Here is a 22,277-nt window from a genome sequence, read left to right as displayed (position 1 = left end):
AATCTTATTTCAACAGGTTAAATCTCTGAGAGCTGGGTCTCATTTAACCCTTTCATGCATGAATTATGATCCTTTGTGTCAGGATTTCTTTCCAATTTTTTTGGATTTTCTTAAGGCATTAAAAAAAGGTAGGAAAAGAAATTTTGTAAAAAAAATTTTTTTTTTTTTTTTTTATGTGATTAATTGTAATTTTCTCCAAATACAAAGTTGTTATTTGAAAAATACATCAGTAGTATTGTTCTTTAGGGGTTATCTGAAATCACAATATTTTTTTTACCTGCAAGAGTCGTCTACAGTAGAAGGAGGGACCGGGTCGGTCGACAAGCTTTTTTTGTTTGTCGGCCATATTGGATTTAACAAAAATAATTTCTTGCATTTGCAGCTGATGGCCAGTAGTTGATAGTGTATTTTGTGATGCATTAGTGTCCACTTCAGTGGTCTGTGTGCATTTATAACATAAAAATCCACAAGAAGCACAAGAAAATGGCTTTTAGATAGTTGTCCACTGTGCATGGAAGGGTTAGAGACAGTGATATTTGAAAATTAATGTTACAGACACTCAAAATATCTCAAAAGATATTTTGAAAGGAATAATGGGCAAAAGATATGTTCAGTATGCACACATGCAAAGCTGCCAGAGACATATCCTTAACCCTTGTGTTTGCAAATGGGGTCCAACCGACCCCACACACGTAAAACTTGTATCATTTGCCTCTGTCCTCTACGTTTGCCTCAGTCCTCTACGTTTGCCTCTGTCCTCGCACACACAAGGGTTAAAAGAACTAAATAAAGCAAGCTTAACTTTTTGGATGTAAAATAGCAATAAGTTAAAAATCGTAAAGCACTTCACCTCGCAATCACAGTGCCAGATATGGCAGCAATCAGGAAAACACATTTCTCATGACAGAGTCAGATCAATCATTGCTGCGCCGCTAAATAAACTCATTCACATCTCTGTCAGAAACACAACTCCACAATGTCTGTATAAGCAAACCAGCAGAAGCAGAAGTGACATTTATATTATTGCCTCTCGACACTGCTGCTCCTCTTCAGACGTTTGAGTCATCTGTGGCCAGATTAATTAGTGTAATTAAAATCAAACCCATCACATCGGGCTTCGCAATGTGTCAGATCAGAGGCCCGGCTCGCTAACAAGCACCTTCTGTGGCCTCGTTAGCCATGCTGACACAATAACATCGTTGTTGGCTCACCGGAGAAGGCACACTGTTACAGAAGAGCTTCAGTCCATTTCATTAAAACCACTGGGGAGGGGGTTGGAGGAAGAAGCAGCTAATTGCCAATTTATGACAAACACACAGCTCTTCCTGTTTCTCTGTAAAACATATGCTGATAAAAAAATATATATATATATAATTTCTGGGACATGTCTGTTTTTGATGTTCAGAAACTTTACTGACAAACTGCCAACACCGCTCGTACCTCCTTTTTGCTGCTTTTGCTGTCCACGTGCCGCAAGTTGCTTTTCACCTTCAGGAACTCGGCCGACTGAGGCTCTTGTGGGGGCGGAGGCGCCGGGTAGCTCGGAGCCGGAGGGAGATTCGGTGGAGCTCGAGGGGGAGGCGGAGGAGGATAGGTTGGAGGAGGCGGAGGGTTGGGTACACCGTCAGCTCTGATCTCGTTCCTGCTGGCCGTGTCAGCGCCGATGTCTGGGTTCAGCATGTCCATGTAGGCCTGCATGTCTGAAATGGCCGACTCCGATGCACCTGTAAGAAGATGGCGGTCTCACAACAATTCAAGCAAAAATTACGCACTGGCACCGGTTTTTAATTTGCTCAATAAAGCTGAAATCGGGGATCTGATTTCCTTTTATTTGTAAGCGGTTTAAGTATGACTGAGAAAAAAATGACTGGAGTCACTACATAGAACTAAATTTATGTGGACACACCACTAGGGTGCAGCACCTGTACATAAAGCACCTGACATCAAAAGTGTAAATTTAAGGCAGTAACCAAACAGAAACATTGTAAAATACTAAATAAATGGATGAACAGATAAATAACAGTTTTAATCCCGTTGTTTAAAACGTCACAGACCTTGATGTGCGACTGAGTTCAGCTGGGTGGGAGGTCCTCGAGACATTGTAAGGCTGCTTCTCTTCTCTCCGGTGCTGGACTGGCTGGAGTTGGCAGAGTCGTAGTTGGACAGTGAGCTGGACGGCGAGCCGATGTCGAAGTGCGCTGCCTGGCTGGCTGGAGGCATGGTGGTGTTCGGGGAGGAGAGGCCCGAGTCCGGCTGCTTGGACTCGAGCTCCATCGAAGGGTCTCGAGACAAAACCCGATGCTCCACACTCTGTTGCAGGATTATGAAAGAAAGCATCACTGTACAGCGGCTCGCATTCACACAACCCGTTGGACTGTTTCAGATTTTGTCCGACTCAAACTTTAACACGTTTTATTGAGACTATTTTCCCATCAGTTCCAACTCTGCTCCTGCAAAAGAAAAGCATTTCTCTTCAGCCGCAGAAGAAATTTTGCGTGTAGAAAATTTTAGTCTTGTCTCATTTGTGATTCGATTACACACCAGTAAATCCAAGGCAAATGGTTACACTTCATTTTATTTAGGGGTATCACATTAAAGGGAGCTGAACACCATGCATAATTTTTTTCTTCCAATTCAAAATTAGTCCCTGCATTTAGTTGGCCTGTATCATATCAAATTATTACTGAAATTTGTGTTCGTAACATTAAAAAAATCTACAAAACCAAAACAACTCTATATGACTCATTTAATTAGAAGTTAACTGTATGCCACTTAGTTCTATTTTACAACTCAGAACAATTCTCATCATTATGAATTATCCATATGTTCAGACATCAGTTCATAAATCCTGTTGCCGCTCAGTCCCTGGTGAATTAAACGAGGAGAAAAGCATTATGAGTTTAATTACTGCACAGTAGTGAAACTTCTCACAGCTGATCAGAGCAGCTCTGGGGCTTTCGTCTTCTCCCAAAGTGCTCGACTCGTGTGGCTTCGTGTCCCTTGTGACAGAACAGAGAACATGAGGCAAAGGAGATATGTCTCCCCGGCACCAGCACTGTTATAATTACTCTGCATGCTCTGGGGCTTGAATTTGCTAGCGATGTAGGATGGTGGAAGTCAAAGGGTAAGTTAGTAATTAGCTGAAAAGCCTGGAATAAAGTCAGTTCGGTGAAAGCTACTTCACTTATAGTACATGCAACGGGTGTTTTACAGCTCAGGTCTCTGGGAATAACCAGAAAAAAAACAGAGTGCCTGGTGTTTGATTTGTGTTAGATTCACAAATAACCAAGTACAGTATGGTTACAGAATGGCTGTAATTAAATTAAATGCAATGAAAGTTTCAGGGTTGACTGAGTTAAATCTCTGTTTTGTTTGAGTTGCCCTCGCATGGACCCCACAGCCGACACTGCCTTATGTAACAGCAGCCATATTGAGGGCCCTGTAAATGAACTTGCACTGCCTCATTCATTGTGTAATCCTCCCTTATTAGAGACCCAGTTTTAGTGAGTACTTGTAAAGAATGAAGTTTAGTGCAGCGCTGCGGAAACTGTGAGAAACAAAGTGCGCTTCACTTCTTGTGTTTCGCCTGATTAACGTTGCTCAACTTCGGTCTGTCTAAATACTGGTGCAGTAAAAATTAAGGCATTTTCAGCAGACTGTTTACAGAAAAAAGTGCATGCTCCTAGCAAGTCTTTATACCACGGTTCTTTAAACTCCTAATCTACACGTGCTCAAAAGTACACATGCAGGCCTAAAAAGATACATGCAACTACACACCTAGACTGGCTGTGGATGAATAAACTGAGTTAATATTAACCTAGAGCTCCAAACTCAACTCTATGGAAATGTGATAACCCTTTGTGGATAAGAGAAAATTTACAACAAATTTATGTTGCATAGCTATTTACTTGGGAAAAGAAATAAACATAAATCAAATAAATAGGCCAAAACTGTCCCCATTATAATGGATGTAAATTTCTTACAATGACAGTTTACATTACTTTTTGTGTTTATAGTTTGTTAAAATAAAAATCGTCCAGCTCCTTGAAACAGTGTTGCATAAGCTTATTGTTTCGATGCAGCATAGGCGCGTTATCATGTACTTATGCTTGCTATCATTTCTGAGAGTGGCGGCAGGTTTGTTTCACAAAGAATATTTAATTATTTAAAAAAATAAAATGTGTTCAGGCTTGAAAACCAGAGGAATTTTATCACAAACCTCTCTTCCTTGACAGAGAGATTACCTCACAGCTTGGCTCGGTTCGCCAGCGGATCAGAGGTCAGAGGTCAGGACTCGTGGCAGTGGGACTTGTCAGCCACAGATCTTACCATGTTTTCCACTGTGCGCAGATACTTGGCACACTGGGAGTGGCCGTTGTATTCGGCCAGGTCCGCGGCCGTGAAGCCGTCCTGGTCCCGAATGCCCAGGTCCACGCCGTTTACCACCAGTATCTGACAGCACTGCGGAGCAGAGAGTTAGAGGAGGAACATAACTTCAGTCAGTCTGGATTACTGATGACAAACTCATCAATGTAATTACCTCTCAGGTTAATTGGTTTTGCACAAACAGTGGGAACAGTTTAAAGTACTGAATGAATATCTAGAAGGTTTAAATGTGGCCCACAGTGCTGAGAGATGCTGCAGTCTGCCAGAACTGCACTGTGAAAAAAATACATTGATACGTGAACGCTATTCTGCTTCTAACATTCGTGATACATACGTCTAGGAAATCAATGAAAATAAATCAGCCCTGAATAAAGACTTATTACAAAAATTATTTCTAATTGGCTCACAATGACTGAATATGATTGTTTTTGATTACCTATTTTTGATAAGCTAAAACAACGTTTAATTATAACATTGCTGTCCTATTTATGGATTATGACACGACTGGCTGTTGAACCTTTTCCACATTTTGTCATGTTGCAGCCACAATTTTTTTATATATTTTATGTGATTAAACCAAAGCAAAGTAGCTATAAATGTCAACTGGAGGAAAATGATACATTATTTAAGCAAAATTTCAAGTAAAAATCCCAAAAGTGTGATATCCACATTAGTGGTTAAACAGTGTCATGTCCATTCTGTCCTGTCCTCCAGTGTTTTGGGAATTTCTCTCAACCAGCTTTATGCCTCTAAAGACTCAAAGACTGGCTCATTCTTCAATGCAAAACATACATCAAATAGGAGATTAGGTTTTCAGACAAAATCCTAATTTATTTAGGTCTCGACTTCGCTGTTCTGATGCTATGATCTAATGTAGCTCTGATTGTCCTGAGGGAGGCTAAAGCTTCACTGTACTGACTTTCATCACCTTCTTCCACATTCTTGTTGTGTACCTTAAATGGATTGAAAGTCATTTCTGTATCCTTTTCACTTTCCTTCAGTGTAGACAAGACGGTTTGTACCTGTTGTCCCAAAGTGCACACCGTACTTCAGTCGTGATCGGCGCACATGCGCAGAACTGCCTCAGATTTTCACACATGATATCGTTTGGTTCTCCGGTATAACAGCTCATGATGTTCTTTAACTATACTTGATGAGGAGCTGGTTAATAAACCACCTTGAAGAGAACTACTTTACATCCTTCACAATGATGAACATTCGCCAAGCAGAAAGAATCTTTGTGCTGGTCTATCTCACAAAAAGCATGCGACATCCGTGGAAGTTTATGGCAAAATATTTATGGGGTATGAATACTTTCGTAAGAGCAAAATTTCAACGCAGCGTTTTCTATGAGCCTGACCATAAAAAAACTTAGTCAAAACAGCAGGTCACTGGGGAGAGGGGGGGAAACCGTACGCTAGACGCCAGTTATTCAAAACAGACGGGCTGTAAAACCCAGGATGGATGGATGAGCACAGAGAATGAAAACATCCTCTACTTAAATACTCAGATTATTCTTTTCTTTTATTTACAAAAGAGAAAAAAATTAACTTTTCAAGAGAGAACTTCTGATCACTCCCACCTCCAGCTCCCCGTTCTCAGCTGCGTCGTGGAGAGGGGTTCCTCCCCAGTTGTCGGTGACTATCTCCCCTCCATGCAGCAGCAGCCAGCTGAGCACCTTTGCGTGGCCACGGCTGGCTGCGAAGTGCATGGCCGTGGCCCCGTCGCCGTCCCTGTCCGCCAGGCTGATGTCTGTGAAACTCATCTGCAGGGTGAGAAGACAAGAACAGACTTCACTGGTGTTCATTGATTTCACTGCTCTTAGTGTAAATGAGAAGATGTCGTTAACAAATAGAAAGAAACAAATAAATTTGAAAGGATCTGACGTGCATGTCAACACACCAGCCAGACGATGACGGTGCTGTGGCCCATCTGAGCAGCAGCGTGCAGAGGCGTCATCCCGTCGTTGGCTCTGATGCTCGGATCTGCCCCACAGTTCTTGACCAGGTATTGGACGACCTCCAGATGACCCTCCTGGCAGGCCAGGTAGAGCGGCGTGGCACCATTCTTAGTTTGGGAGTTGACGACACTGCGAGTAAATAAAACCCACAAGCAATGAAAAGTCGTGGACAGCAAACCTGAGAACTGCTGCTACATTTGACCTGAAATTAGTGTTCTAACAATAAGTCATTAAAAAGGTGTTAAACAGGGAAGCTTTAATACTTCATAGTTATTTTAAACAAGATTGTGCTTTTCCCCCCACCCAATGGTAAATGTCTAAACAGCTAAAAAAAAAAATGCCATCTTAAATATAACCAGTGTTTTATGTCTTTTGTCAATATTCTGGTTCTAACATGTAGTGCAGCTGTGGCGCATCGTACTTACTAAGATTTTATGTGATCAACCAAAACAAAGAAGCACATTATAGTGAAATCTATCGAGAGGATGCAAAGTTTTTCAACGTTTTTCACAAAGAAATGATTGATTTGATATTATGTTTGATATATTTACAGAACCACCTAGACCCACCATTTCAGCTGTTAACATGAACATGCGTTGTTCATGTTTTAGGTCAACAAAAGTCATTGAATCGCCACACCAGTCTCAAGCCTTTAGCAGTGTAATGGACTGAATATATATTACAGTTTTCTAGTCACACTGACCACTCAAAGCACTTTACATGGCAGCCACATTCACCAAGTTATACTCACTAACATCCACAGATACACAGGTCAGTCGGAAACATAGGGACCCTAAATTAGAGTGAGGCCCTGGTTCCTTTTGGCATCCACTCAATCCATCTGCTGACCTGCTGACACAACGGAAGACACGCCGCAAAATGTCAGCAACGTAATTCAGTAAATTATTTGTTTGGATTATTATCTTTAACGGCCAATGAGTTGGATCAAGACAGCTGCCTGTTAACAGGTTTTCTACCATGACTTTCCTGTGTTTACGCCACGTTCCAGTTGTACTTGGAACTGGGAAATTCAACCTTCCCTGTCAGAAGTAAAATGTGGTGGAAACATGTTTATTTACAAGAATCTAAAATTATCTCAGGTCTGACATCAAACTCAGCTCCGAGTTTTGACTTCCCAAATAACTGGAGCGCAGCAATAGCTCCATCCATCCTCTAATAATCTCTAACCAGTTTCCCAGCAGCATGATCCTGCCACCACCAGGTTTCACAGTGGGGATGGTTCAGGCCAATTAGGTTTCATTGCATCAAATCCTTAAGTCAGTGGTTTATATGCTTGTCAGGATTCAATTGTTGAGTAGTAACACTGATTTATCCGTACTTAAGACAATAATCTTGAATCGCATTTCATTTCATCAGGCAACACCGAGGTGGATATTTGAAAAGTGTGTTTTCTCGTTGTTCCAATGATTCTGTCTATTCCAGATACGAGCCCTTGCTGGAAAAAGGCTTTTCAACATGCAATCCCTATTTTTAGCCTCAGCTTTAGACGAGTACGCACGGTCTGACTGTAGGTGCAAAACACATTCATCTGTTGCTAAAAGTAGACAAGCAGGCAAGCCCGACTGAATCTCATTCCCTGTTTTTTTTATTTTTTCCCCCACAGGTCCTTAGCCCGGCTCTCAAAGCTAAACTATCCAGCCCTAGTGTCCCTTCTTGTCCCAGATACTCTCTGTCGCAGCGGGATGTCACGGAGGAAACGAGTGCTTCCCGACTAAATCCCATAAGGTCGTACTTTATTTGGACTCTGACAAATGAGCAATGAGTCACTTAAGAGGATTACCAACCCGCTAGCTTTGCTTGACTCGCAATGTGCCTAACTGAGAGTTGCAAGTGGAACTGAGCCGCTACATAAGAAAGCTAAAGGGCTACGTCTCACCTTTGCAGAGGCTGCAGTTAAATCATGCCAAACGAGTAGTTTTAATATCAGTTAGGCTTATTCTGAGCTACAAAAGATAAACATGCACTGTATCTTAGTAGAAAACAAACGTTGAGGGCCTCTTTGAATGATTAAGTGAAAAGTTCCAGGTAGGAACAATTAGATAATAAATATTTCAACACAAGAAAAGGAAGTCGTCTGTGTTTCTGTCATCAGGAAGTGAGCATGTTAATAAATCTTTCATTGATGTAACTAAAGTGGGTTTCGCTCACATGTTTTTCTTAGAAGGAGAAAAGTGTATTTCTTTAATTAATCCTATTCACAAAACTTCACTGTGCTAAAGGTCACGTACTAAAGCAACCGGGACCAAACTCCTCAAAGTGGGGAGGCTTAGGAAGAGAAAAGGTGCTTCTGGAGAAGGAGTGTAGATTTCAAAGGGTTAGGAAAGAGGTTAGATTATTCTCTGACACAAGGCGCACCACCTCAGCAGGGACTGTACAGAAAAACTTCTCACACTGGAGTCGGAGACATATGATATATTTCCATTTCAGCTCCAGTGAGCATTTCGCCCTGGTAATAGTCTGACCACTGTACCTTTCCTTTCTGCAGTAACAAAGACTAAGGTTGTCTTCATTACAGTAATGTAATTGATGTCCTACAAATGGCCCTCCTGGCTAATGAAGGCTTTTGACAAGCTCAGTGTTTACGCCCTATTGAATGATGAAAAGTTTTGATGGAGAAATGGATGTCTCTTTTGCAACGTGTACATCTCACGCGTGTCTGTTTCATTGGCTATTTAAAAAGTGTTTAAAGTGTTTTACTGCACAGTTTTGAAAGTTTATTAAAGTTTCTAAAGGCCAAGGTTTTCTAAAGCATGAACTTTCTTCAAGTCAGGTGTCAGTAAATAGAGATTTACACAATTAAAGTTTTGTTGCACAAGCAAGAGGCACGGTACCAACACTTTTTTTTTTTCGCAAAAAATATTTTTTAGATTAGATTCAGAAACATTAAATAATCCAGAATGATGCCAAACATCAACAAAATACATATCTTGTGCACATATTAATTAACTGGAGATGGATGTTGTAATATTTTATCTAAACATAGTCTCTATGTAGCTGTAATGTCATGTTATGTTGCATCTTTTCATTTTAAACCTGTTGTGAAGGATGTTTGAAAGGGGCTTTTATCCAACTTGCACCAGGAACTTATTAGGAGGATTATAGAGCACAGGAGGTGCAGCTAAGCTATTGGTTTAATCAAATACTGCCTTATTTACTCATTTCTCTCTGTGAGCTAACATCTTACCAGCGAAGTCATTACGACACTAATATATAGTTAACGCCTCAATAATGGCATCTTGAAAATGTATTCTAATACAAACACATTCTCATCAGTTTTAATTTTAACCGTATATTGAATAAGAGGTTATCATTAAGTCTGTATCTCTCCCTGACCTGAAACCTTTACAAAGTTTTACATTCAATAGGTAAAAACTACAGGTTTTTACAGACTAAAGTTTTTAGATGGAAATGGAAGAAAAAAGGAAGGAAAGAAAAATAAGGAAGAAAGAAAAGGGAAAGATAGACACACAGAAGAAATAAACAAAATCAACAAAGTATTCAACGAAGGAAGGCGTAGCATTAGAAGATATGGGGGAAACAGAAAAAAGCAACATAGAGAGGGAAAGACACAACTTTTTGACAATGGGAAAGAGACTAAACTCTGAAAATATTTTTTTTCATACACTTATTTTATTCTTTCATATTTTTCCGGACTCTGTTTTCACTACTTTTTATGAAAGGGATTAAAATCCTCTACTTTCATGTTGAAGGCGTTAAATTTGTTAATCTAAAAGTCAACTCTATGCAGAACTAGAATTTACTAAGTTTCTATTTCGAGAAAAATATGGAGAAAAGGAGCCATCAGACAATATGTTCTCTCACTTCTGATGGAGCTTTAGATGGCTAACTTTCTGGATTATCTCAGCACAGAGTGATGTCCTTTTAAACTTCATGCTGGAACGGTCTCCAGGCCAAAGATCTTAATCTGCACTAATTGATTACATAAGATGTCTGCAGCTTCCCACTATCTCTCTTTCCCCCTCTCTCTCTTTCATTCATTCATCCACTTTTTGTGTAATGAGGCTATCTGGTCAGGCACATTGAGCTTTTTGTTTTGGCTCACTGGGAGAGACTGGCAGATAAAATGCTCATTTAGATGCAGCTCGCAAAACTATCTAGAAACACAAATGCAATGACCCATCCTGCAACACGACAAAATGAAAAAATATGTGATAAAAAAAGGACTGCATTTATTTCACACTAAGAGTTTTTTGTGTTTACGGATGTGGGATCAAGCTTTGGTCTCCACTGCAAGTTAATATTTGTGGAACATTTAATTGAAACATAACCATTTTTGGGGACATAATGATGTCAGATTTTGGGACCAAATTCTAATCTACAATTTAGCAAAACAAAACAAACCAACTGAAATCAAGTCCTGTACTCCTTTTACAGGACAAATTGCAAACCTGAGCATGTAATGTTTCTTTTTTTCCCACTAATTCTAACAAATAACAATTGTATCCATCTTAATATGTGAGAGGAAAATGATCTGATTTAAAGTTAGGCACGTAGTAGATGAATTAATTATTCATTAGTTTATAGTAACTTTCCAGGAGCCTTAAGAGGAAACATGATGATTGACCGATTTGTGACAGAGCCGTAGAATCAGGAAATCACTGAAATACAACCTGTCTGATGCTGTGGATTAGACCAGAATGGCTCAAAAAGCATAACATACTGCCCTGATCTGAAGACGTTCAAGAACAGATGAGAAACATCTTAGCTTTTAGTTGGTTTTTAATTTTTAAACTCATATTCCTCCTTGTTTCTCAGCCTGTTTCCTGTGTAGTTACTATCAATAAGAGCCACTAGCATCATAGCAAAAAGAAGAGCCAGGGAAACAACTGTATCCACTGGAGATATCCAAAGTGAAAACCAAAGTTGACCACAAAGATCCATTACTCCACATTTCCCAAAAAAGCATCTGGATTATTCCCAAGACTTTAGGGAAAATGTTATGTTGAGAGACGATGGTGGAACAATACTTCTGCTGTACCAACACATCGTTTCAGAATCAGAATATCATAACGACAGCCAAACATAGAGGCAGTTGTGTGTTAGGATCCTTTGTTGTGTTTGGTGAACTGAAACCTAATCATACTTTATGTTATGCAGCAGATAATGAACCAAAGAAACACCAATAGTTACACATCTGAATGACAGAAAATAAGAAGAAAAAAAAACAAAGGGTTTGTCGTAATTTGGACATAAATCTGACTGAGATACCTTGGCATAAGCAGTGGCTGAATTAAAGTAACTTTGCTAACAAGAGTTGACCACAATTCTTCCATGGTGATACAATTGCTTTGAAACATGAAGATGTGACAAACAAGCCAGCACTGTATAAATCAGTGGGGAGCAAATAGTTTTTCAGGACCGTGTATAACTACAGTAATTACAGTAGTCCAAACACTTTCTAGAAATTCCTTGTCAGAACTGCAGAATGATGTCTTTGTTGGCATTTTTATCATCATTAAGATATCCTGTTATGATTAAAAGTGAGGCATAAGTCGAAATGCAATGCTGAAAACAGAAAACACCATAAAGGTGTTGTTGTTTACCTTGACTGTATGTACTTTTAATGCCCTGCAGTCACCCTCTCATTATGTTACACCGTAATTAGGCTGCTTGTTAACAAACGCAATGATGCAACCAAGACAGTCCATGTAATCTTTGTGATTTTCCAGGTAGAAATAAAACAGAAATAACTGTTTAAAACTCAGTGATGCGCGTTTGCACATCACATTGAAGCCTGAACATTAAACTTCATCTCCACTGTGCATTCAGGGCTGGAGAGCAGAAAGTGGCTCCTCCATACAAATGGATTTGTTTCTCTCATTATCTTATCGCCATTTGGTGCTTCTGTGTGTCGCCGTGGAGACGACGGTAAACAGCAGCGGCGGGAGGGGCGGAGCGGAGGACTGAATGGGGCCAAGCTATCAGGGAGCTGCAGTGTCTCTGAGGAGCATTAAATTTTCAGCAGGTATGTACCCGTCTGGGGTGCATCCACACAATATTGGAGGTACAAAATGCGGCATGACCTGCCTTTTCCCTCTGAGGGCATCAGTGCATTATAGCTGTACTAAGAGGTCATGCTTTGTCACATTGTGTTAAATATATGGAATAAGAAATACAATAAATGTGATTATTCTTCTAAAGCTGTAAAAAAAAAAAGAAAAAAAGGGCATTACAACTGCAGCTGTTTTTAAATGCCAGGTAAAATCCTTGAGTAAATTTTGTACATCAAATATTCTGGATTTCAATAAATATTTGAAAATGAACACGCTGCATGTTCCATTGCAGCTTATAGTGGGAATGCACCAATCACCTGGCAAGCTTTCCTGTGATTGTTTCTTGTTCTGATTAATAAGCGTGTTGGAAAATGGCGGGATGAATATATGACAAACTCACAAACTGAGTTAAAACACCTCGGTTTGTGTTTCTTCCTCAAGAAGAAAAGCGAAGAAAAGCGCAGTCGGTCAAAGTTGGCGTCAGCGTGCGAGGACTTAAAGAAAACAGGAAATTGGTATTTCCCAGGAAAACCCTGATCAGTGCAGCTCATGTTTCAAGCGCTAGATCTGGTCAGATGCTGAACAAAGCGAAAGACACCGAAGCAACGGCCAAGTGAAACGTCACCGTTGGGCACCGTTTGTGCCCCAATAAGCCAGCCAAATAGACAAACCTACACAACAAACATTTCATGTCAGGCTTTTTATGTAAAACATAAAATATACATTATTAACCAATGTTAGCCAACTTGGCCAGTGAGCTCTACTTTTAATAGCAGGCTTGAAACTTTCCTTTTTGGTCACGTTTACAGTTACAGTAGCTCAGGCTATCCTGAGCTGCCTCTATAGTTATGCTGCCAGAAGCTCAGAATGCTACTGGGGCACAATGACCACTTTTTCTCACTTTCTTCTGCTGCTACTCTCCAATTTGCATTATTTGCTGTTGTTTCAACTGTTAACTTTTGGTTTTCTCTCCGTTTCTTTCCATAGATGCTGCATCTGGTCTGGAATTTGTCTTCCTGAATTAAGAGCATCACTGAGATAATACTGCTGTCAATTAATAGCTTTTCATCTCCTGCTATTAACTGTTTACCTTCATGAACATGGAAAATAATCCTTTATCAATTCATCTGTTTCTTTTTGTGTATAGCTAAGTATCACATTTTATTCAGAAAGCACGTTTAGGTAAAAAGTGTGTAATACTTTGGAGGGCTGCTGTATGTTGTACACACACTGGTACTGGCCGCTTAGTCCTGTAAACAAAGTCATTTGTAACCTCCTGCTAAAAATATCTCTGAAATCCCTCACATTGCCCAGATTAAGTCGCTACAGATAAGAGGAAACGGGCAACTTCAAAAGGGAGCATTTTAAACGCTGTGAAGAGACAAGTCTTACTTTGGGGTGTGTCCCAGTAACAGTCGGAGAGAAGCCAGATCTCCCTTGGCAGCTGCATAATGAACAGGTAGGGCTCCTGTGTCGGTGGAGGCCCCGGGGTCCACCTCGCCGCTCTTCAGCAGCCATTCGGTGATCTCGTGGTGACTGAAGCGACACGCAAGGTGGAGAACCGTGGCTCCAGAGCTGTCCTTGTCCTGCAAATCCAACCAGATGGAGAAACTGAAAAAGACACGCACTCACACAGTCTTCTTTTTTTTAATTATTTTTTTTATTCAGAACATAATCTGTTTGTGGAAGCCCGTAACGTCAAGGTGATCGGGACACATCTGCTAGATAGACTGAAACCAGCTGCCTGTGTAATTAAGAGAAACAAGATATAAAAATAAAAAAAAACTGATATCTGAATTGCTTTGCAGAAATTGTTCAGGCTCTGTACTGGTCCAATTAAAATTCTTCCTGGTCTTGGATGGGTCAGTCCCTGCATTTCTACATTGCTTGGCACAATTTTACTACAACATGGCAGTAAACAGAGGCTCTTTTGAACCTTTTCACTCCAGCAGAGCTGATTCACATACTCTGTTGTGTTTTATGTGATGCGACACGTTGAATATCCCACATCCGATTTAAACCTGGTACTTAATTCTATATCGCTATTATTTTTTGACTCATTTGTGAATTCCTTCCACAGTGTATTGTATAAATGGCATTTTAACTGTCTTTTTCTCCAAGTTGAAATGGATCTGCATGTCCTTCATATCTTCAGAGTTCTCTTTGTAAATACCGCCCTAAATACTGAAGCAACTTTGGGTCTTTGGAAATTAACTCTAAGCTTCTGGTTGCCCATCAAAATGAGTGGTTTTCAGAAAGTATTTGTTCTTTTTACAGATCCAATCTGATTATATTTTTTTGTCACGTTTAAATGTTTCTCGTCATCAAATACATCTAAATACCAGTCATCAATAACATGATTCAACACAAAATGCAGTTCCATAATCATGATGTTACTTATTAAGTAAAAACAGCAATCCAAACCAACTGGCTCCAAAGTGAAAAAGCTTTAGTCCCAGAACAATCAGTCAACCTTGGTAGCAACACTTCAAGCACTTTAAATTACAAGCAATTAATATTTTACATCACTGAGGAGTTCAGCCATATTTGAGGATTTATAAACATGAATGGCCTGTTTAATGTTACAATCGAACATCACAGAGTTTGACTAGGCCACGCTAAAAAGCGTATTTCATTGTGAGCCATTCAGAGGATTTGCTGGATTAATGTCCCACTGCATGACAAAAGTAGACAAAAGGCCTCGGCTTAAAGTCACAAAGTGATGGCCAGGAAGCCTCCTTCACGGTATTCAGAGTGACATCAGGATCAGAGCTCCACTGGCTGCAGGATGATGTTCAAATCCTGCAGAATCAAAGCATCCAAACCCAGTAAAGGGCAGTGGGAAAATAAATACATCAAAAAGGAAAACCAGAGCCAAAATATAGTAAGAGCTTATAGTGAATGGAGATTGCTAAGGAGTAGGCCATTAATAAAGAATAGTATTAGACAGTAGGGCTGTTGTAAACGAATATTTTAGTAATCGAGTAATCTATCGATTATTCTTACGATTAATCGAGTAATCGGATAAAAAAAATATAAAATGAAATATTGGTAAATCTGGCATAATACCGGTGTTACTATCAGATATCAATATCAGTCCAATTTTTCATATTTGAGCATCCCTAACAGTTGCTTTTTTGTAGTTTAGAAAACTAACCTGTAACAATAATAGCTCACTTTCTAAGTTAACCAGAAGAAAAGTTATAGAAAAATCTGAAATTATATTGAATTTAATAACAAAGAGGCAGGCTCACAAATATGCTTATAAAAATGTCTACGATCCAGCTTTTAATTTATGTATTCATCTTCAGTGAGTTTAATAGATTAATTAAACTCACCTTGCCACCTAACCTGTCACGCTTTGGGTTTGAAAATACGGGAAATGCCGCCTGGAGTGGGAAGAGAGGGCGAATGAACGAACGTAAGATGGGGTGGAGGGGAGGAAATAGACCAGCGGACTGACGAACCGTTAGACCGGGGGACGAACACGGGGGGAAGCAATACGGGATATTTACGACACCTTCACTGGTCACACTCAGAAACTCATCTACCAGCCATGTACGATGCGCTCCGCCACCCGTTTCTTCAGACCGGGATATGAAATTTATTGTGCGGTTCGTCGGTAAAGCTACATTTACACGGTAAGCATCAGCTACTCAGCCGCCCGCCCTGTTCAGGCTATCTGCTCACCTCAGCGCTCTTCCCGCTGTTCGCTTTCAACCAGCAGCCCCGGAGGAGAAATGCTGCCGTACTCCAGGCATTCCCCAGTCATTTTAAGGATGCTTATTGGTTCCCCAAAAACGATAAAAAGTCGGGCATTATCATCAATCCATAAAATCCCCACGGGCCAAACTTGAAGATTGGACTTTATGCCGCTGAGACTTAGCTTTTGTCAACAACTCAGAGGCGGAAGTGAGAGCTCCGCGCAACGCAAATGAAGTCCCGGCCGGAACACGGTGCGCTAACTAATAAAACATAAATTAACGAAGCTTCGAGGCAGGTAAATTTTCCTCGAGGAATTTTAGTAATCGAGGTACTCGAATCATTCGAGGAATCGTTTCAGCCCTATTAGACAGTGATACATAAAAGATGTCAGAAAATATATCTTTATGAAAAAGATATGAGTAACAATGAACAAAAAGGGGCAATTGCAATAAACTCACAAGAAAGTACGATACCCAGTTCCAAATTTACCTGCATATTTCCAAGTCATTTCTAATTTTTCAGACAAATTTTCAATGCGATGTTTCCTACAAGAACTAGAGTGCTTAGAAAGAACACATGATTAGTCTTATTGTCTAGATAATATCAGTGTTTTCAGTACACAGTGTTGACTCTTAACTTTTAGCTATTTCTACGTTACTTGGGATCTCTTATTTATTTCAGAACAACACAAAGCAGTGCAGAATTTGCTTATATTTTTGGCGTCACAATATTTATTAAGACTCATTGGAAACCCAAGCTGGAGCTCTTTATTGACTGGGATTAATTTGCATGTACTGGAAACACATGCTGTATCTGAGTCAGCATGGGGTTTAATTCATCATGTGAGGGTTTAACCACTGCAGCTCCAAGCACCCTTCCATAGTTCACCAACTGAGCTAACATTCTGTTTTTGTGACCCTCATTATACACTGTCAGTGCCGTACAAGGGGTATTAAGAATGCAAATCAAACTTTGCATATCTCATCACCATGGTAACATCTGACTGGTAAGTTTCAATCAAAAAAAGATGGTCATATTTTAACGTGATTCTAGTAGTCTGCGCCACTTGAAAGTATTGAAACCCTAACCTTATTTCACATGTAGTTATAAAACAGACTTGTACTACAACTGATCTAAACCTAGCTTTCAAACAGAGCTGGTTGAATGAATGATTTGAAAAAGATCACAGCCGTCTAACTTCCAACAGCTCACCACGCACATCAGAACAGAGACCAATCAGTGAAGTTGAAGTAACTGCCTGCAGATCTACCAAACCAGACCTACCTGCATAATCCCTTTGGGCAAAAAATCAAGAGGATTGTGTAGCACTAAATGCTTTGAAAAGCACCGTGGTCGTCTCCATTACTCAGAAATTTAAAAAAGTTTGGACTGCACTGCTCTGCACTAACCAGGATAACACCGTCTCGACTATAGGAGCCATCATTATCACCACTAGTTGGTGGTATTTCATTTTGTGTGCAGATTATGGTAGATGCAGATGTGGTGCTCTTATAGGTCAAGTATACTTCTGTTCAGGTGTTACAAACGAGGAGAGGCAAACAGTGTTCTTTGTCTAGAGTTCTGGTGGATTGTCTTTGTTCTAAATGGAAATAGCGAGATAAATGGACGGTATAAAGGAAATAAATTATGAATATCAATGGAAACAAAGATTGACATAGAGTACTTTAAATGTGTGTAAAAAAACAAAGCCTACTAAGAAACAACAGCTACCACTGTAAGATATATGACCTTAGCTGCAACACCAGCTGTGAAGTATGTTGGTGGCAGCGTTGTGCTGCTGGGTGTTTTTTTCTGCTGCAGGAACTATGGAAGCAGTCTGTACAGAGAGACAGACGACATCAGCAAACACAGCAAGGATTCGTCAAGAAAGCGTGCTCAGTGATCTCAAACTCAGAGTAAGGTGAGCAATCATCTTCTAACACAACTATGACCCAAATCCAACTGTAAGGGACAACAAATCGGTGGCTAAAGGAGCAGTCTGCGAATGTCCCCGAGTGTCCCAGCCAAAGCCCAGATTTAAATCCAGCCGAACATCTCTAGACAAACCTAAAAATGGCTGTTTACCAACACTGCCCGATCAGCCTAACCGAGCTCGAAAGGATCTGCAGAGAATAGAACAGAATACCGAGCTTGTAGAGACAAACCCTAGAAGACTTTAGCTGTAAATACAACATGGGCGTAGGTTTGGGTAGGGACGGTAGGGACATGTCCCGACCAATATTCACGGGATATGAAAAAGTCCCGACCAATTTTTGCCATATTGGCTCAAAGAACGTGGATCTACGATCTTTGATTAGCAGCAACAGGCGGTGCGCGGAACGGAAGCTTCTTAGTTTGACATTAATTATGAGCCTCCGAGACCGTGTCGGAACGGTGCTGTCGGGGGGGTGGGGGGAGGGGGAGTCAGTTGAATCGTCGGACGTTCTTTGATTAGCTGCAAAAGGCGGCGGCTAGCTGGGCACACGCGTCTCCTTCTGAGTCTCGAGACCATGTCGCCACCAAAAAAGAAAAGGACAGACATTAGAAGTTATTTCGCTACGTCGGCTGTAAGTACAGTGAGTGGACCCATAAGTTAGATATCTATCACGCAACGCATTTGTTGTAAAGTCCGGTGTTTAGTAAGGTCAGCACTGAATGTGAGGTAGAATAGGTCTGTTAATTATGTAATATTTTTTCACATAGGATGCTCAGACAGCAGAGCAGAACGATGGAGAGGTGGCTGGAGCTTCAGGGCTCCAGGTGAGGTGTTAGTTCTCAGATATGAAATATACTGTGAAATTATCTCAGTAAATATGGCATTTGAAGTGTTAGTCTTAAATTAAGTTAAGCTAGTGTGAATACAAACCAGGTTACGCTTTGTTTGCTCTATAGGAGGCAGTCAGTGTGAGTGCCAGTGACCAGGGAATATCCAGAGGATTTCTTTTGATCTTACTTGTAACGTTTGCTGAATTTTGTAAAGGAAAAAGTAAAGTGTTCTTGAACTGATCTGCTGAGTATGACTGTATCTGGTTGTATACACAAGATGTATGATATGGTTATGGTTGGGGGGAGGGGTTATTAAGCCAATGTGGGGGGGGGGTGTCAAGGTCCCCACCAAAACTTAGACCGAACCTACGCCCTTGAAATACAAGATGCTCATTTTCTCATTAAACACTAAAATCTGATTTTATTTCATTTGACTGCGTCAACTTATTCTTCTTCTAATGTCTTTTTTCTTTCATTTGTGGTAGCCGCTCTTCTGTGTGCTTGACCAAAATCGCAACAGTGCTGGAGAACATTTACTATCATTTGATGTTTGGCAAGTTGATCACAATAAAACAATTTAAGCAACAAACTCAAGAAAATTTTAAAAGTCACAGTAGGCTGGTATCTAAAACAGTTCAGGGCTGCATAACTAGTTTTCCTGCTAATGACAAAAGTACCCACATAGACTTCTATAGTCACATATTATGACATAACATTATGACCATCTGCCCATTGAAAGGAAACCCAGTGTCTTAGACTGTCTGTGTGACCTTCGAAAGTCAGTGTGGCAAAGTAAACATCTTGTAAGATGATCGTACTCCACCAGTTACTGCATAATTCATCAGTGATTATTTACTTTTTGCAAGAAGCAAAACAATAAAAGTATTGATGAAGTACCGGTAATCTTTTATATTCAACAAACTGCTGATTGTTCAGAAGATCTCTCAGATAAATTACATAGTTTAAGAATGTTGTGGCTTGCATGTCATAAGTAGTTTTTGTAGCAATAAACAGAAAATCTCATGTAAGCTACAAACCAACACTAAGCACTCTGACACTTGGAAACCAATGTCCTTGCACCATGGTTGTCAAACTATGGTTCAAGGATCACTAGTGGTACTTGAACTGCCTTTACTGGTAACCACTATGGCATCAATTATTCTGTAAGATACATTTGTTGTGATGTATCGACAATAAGCTCCAACAGCCATAAAGACGAATCGCTAATTATTAGCTTGATTATAATGCTTGATTGGACACATCTCAAAATCAGTGCAGTGGGAAAAAAAATTCTCTGAATTCCCAGTATGAACTGAAGTGGACTCCCAGTATGAACTGCAAAGTGAACCAGGAGCAATTGCTGGTTGATATTTATGCTGTGGTCTATTTGCTATTGAAACTGGAATTTGGATGTGGGATTAAACCAATTTAAGTGACTTCTAGTTCAGGTTAGAAAGTTAGAAAGTCAAAGGGGTTTGTTAACATATGTGCTTTGTGCCCAGGTTAATAACTAATAGCAATTCAAGCTGACAATAGTGTGTTTCTGCATAGCTGCACTTTCAAATCTTGGTTACATGTTTGCTTTAGCAGATTAAACAGTGTGTAAAAGTTTTAATGGCATACACTGTTGCTGCTGCAATCACCAAGTCTTAGATGGAGGGTCAACATATTAGATTATGAGTTCAGTTTTTGTTAGAGACTTCTGACATTCCCACTTGGAATCTGACGTCTAATCTGGCTATTCAGTTAACTTTTTTCAACTTACAAAACCGTGGAAATGTTATCTTCAGAGTAACATTTTAAACCACATTCTTCAACCAGTCATGCAAAGAACAGCAGACATCTTAGTTATAGAGGCCACGACTGTTGTTTGCTAATTCCAAAAAGTTTGAAAACAACAACAACGAAACTAGAGCAACGTACCTCTGGCTAGATTAGCTACTATTTTGACATGTTATATGAACATAGTATAATCTTTTTGTGACTATAGTAATAATAATCTTCCATAGAGTTAACGCCAGGTCAGAATAAACAGAACTGAGGTGTCTGGTTCAGGTTACTCACCTCCGGCCGACAACCCCCCTGGGTCAGCAGCCACTGTAAGCAGGCCAGGTTGCCCGTGGCTGCCGCATCGTGGGCCGGACTGGCCCCGTTGTTTGCCAGGCAGTTACCCTGCAGCCCTGCCTCCTCCACCAGAAAACGCAGGCAGGTCAGCTTCCCGGCCCGGGCTGCGTGGTGGACCGGCGAAGCCCCCAGAACATCCTTCACGTCGCTGCTGAGAACCTTCGCGGCTAAGAGCGTTTTGAGCGTCTGCACGTCTCCCTGCCTGGCTGCCACCAGCGTCCTGTCGCCCTCCACCACCATGGCTGCAGCCGGCTGCGGGTTAGGCGGCTCCGTCCCTCGGTTGCCTGCTATGACCCCCTCCCCCTCCCTGACTCAGTTCACCGGGCGGACAGGGTTAGCAGCGCTGCATCCATAAAGCCTCTGAACATGTCAGTCACCGGGTTAATTCTGTGGACAAGCTCGGTTATTGCTCCATGGGTCTCTATAAAGCGACGATAAACAGCGGAAAACGCCCCAGAAATAAACATGTCATCTTCTTTACATACTGGATTAAAAACTCACTGCATCCTACGCTGTTTGAACTAACCTCTGCTTTGCTGAATGAGTTATCCGCTTTAGCTCTGACAAGCAGGATTCTCCTGAACACCTGTTGCACAAGATCTTCTGAGTCCTATAAACTATTTTTATTTTGTGTGTTTACTTTTTCTACCGAGTTAATGTCTCCTATCATGTGGCTCGAAGAGTCCTGTTGTCTTTTAGGGTTTTTTTTTTCTCCTTCGAGCAGATGGCGACATGGGACGGTGCGCCTGATAAATAATCCAGCAGAGGGAGGACCGCTGAGCCTGTAACAAGTTGCTGCTCGCTGAAAATCGGCTCACAAATTAAAGGAGCAGTACGGACATGATGCTGGAAGTTCAGGGATTCCCGGGCGGTTCAACGGAGGAAATGATTAACCAATGGGATGTGTGTCTACAGCTAAACGCTAATTTAAGACTGTTCAAAGCATCCAGTGTAAAAAGCTCCACCAGCGTAAATTGTACATTAAAATGTTAAACACATGTGGTTTCCACATAGAAGATGTCCATCTGGTGGCTTTGTGTGGAATTAGTTTGAAGAAGGCTATATATATATATATATATATATATATATATATATATATATATATATATATATATATATATATATATATATATATATATATATATATATATATATATATATATATATATATATAAAACATCCATTAAAAGCAATCAACTCCCTGAAATATTAAAAAGTTACATGGATTTATTTTAACTTAACAATGCTGCTGTCTTTCTGTTGTAGATCACTTCATTTTGATTGCTGTAATATTTTCACGT

General features: G+C 40.4%; 1 protein-coding gene across 1 annotated transcript in view; it reads right to left on the bottom strand.

The window, feature by feature from the left end:
* Positions 1 to 21,959, bottom strand: part of espn (espin) — a 51,694-nt gene extending 29,735 nt beyond the window's left edge. The window contains exons 1-7 of the mRNA XM_088007438.1: positions 20,917 to 21,959; positions 13,774 to 13,967; positions 6,289 to 6,475; positions 5,969 to 6,151; positions 4,330 to 4,461; positions 2,055 to 2,310; positions 1,441 to 1,724 (exon numbers count right to left, since the gene is read on the bottom strand). Of these exons, the coding sequence (XP_087863564.1) occupies positions 1,441 to 1,724; positions 2,055 to 2,310; positions 4,330 to 4,461; positions 5,969 to 6,151; positions 6,289 to 6,475; positions 13,774 to 13,967; positions 20,917 to 21,216 (1,536 nt within the window). The 5' untranslated portion in view covers positions 21,217 to 21,959. The remainder of the gene's footprint in view (positions 1 to 1,440; positions 1,725 to 2,054; positions 2,311 to 4,329; positions 4,462 to 5,968; positions 6,152 to 6,288; positions 6,476 to 13,773; positions 13,968 to 20,916) is intronic.
* Between the last annotated feature and the right edge of the window lie 318 nt (positions 21,960 to 22,277).

Source organism: Poecilia mexicana, unplaced genomic scaffold, assembly GCF_051168715.1.
Source record: "Poecilia mexicana isolate PSO_F unplaced genomic scaffold, ASM5116871v1 scaffold_7, whole genome shotgun sequence".
In the NCBI taxonomy this organism is placed as follows: domain Eukaryota; kingdom Metazoa; phylum Chordata; class Actinopteri; order Cyprinodontiformes; family Poeciliidae; genus Poecilia; species Poecilia mexicana.
The sequence above is the reverse complement of the archived record's forward strand: the minus strand, read 5'-3'. Positions and strand labels throughout refer to the sequence as shown.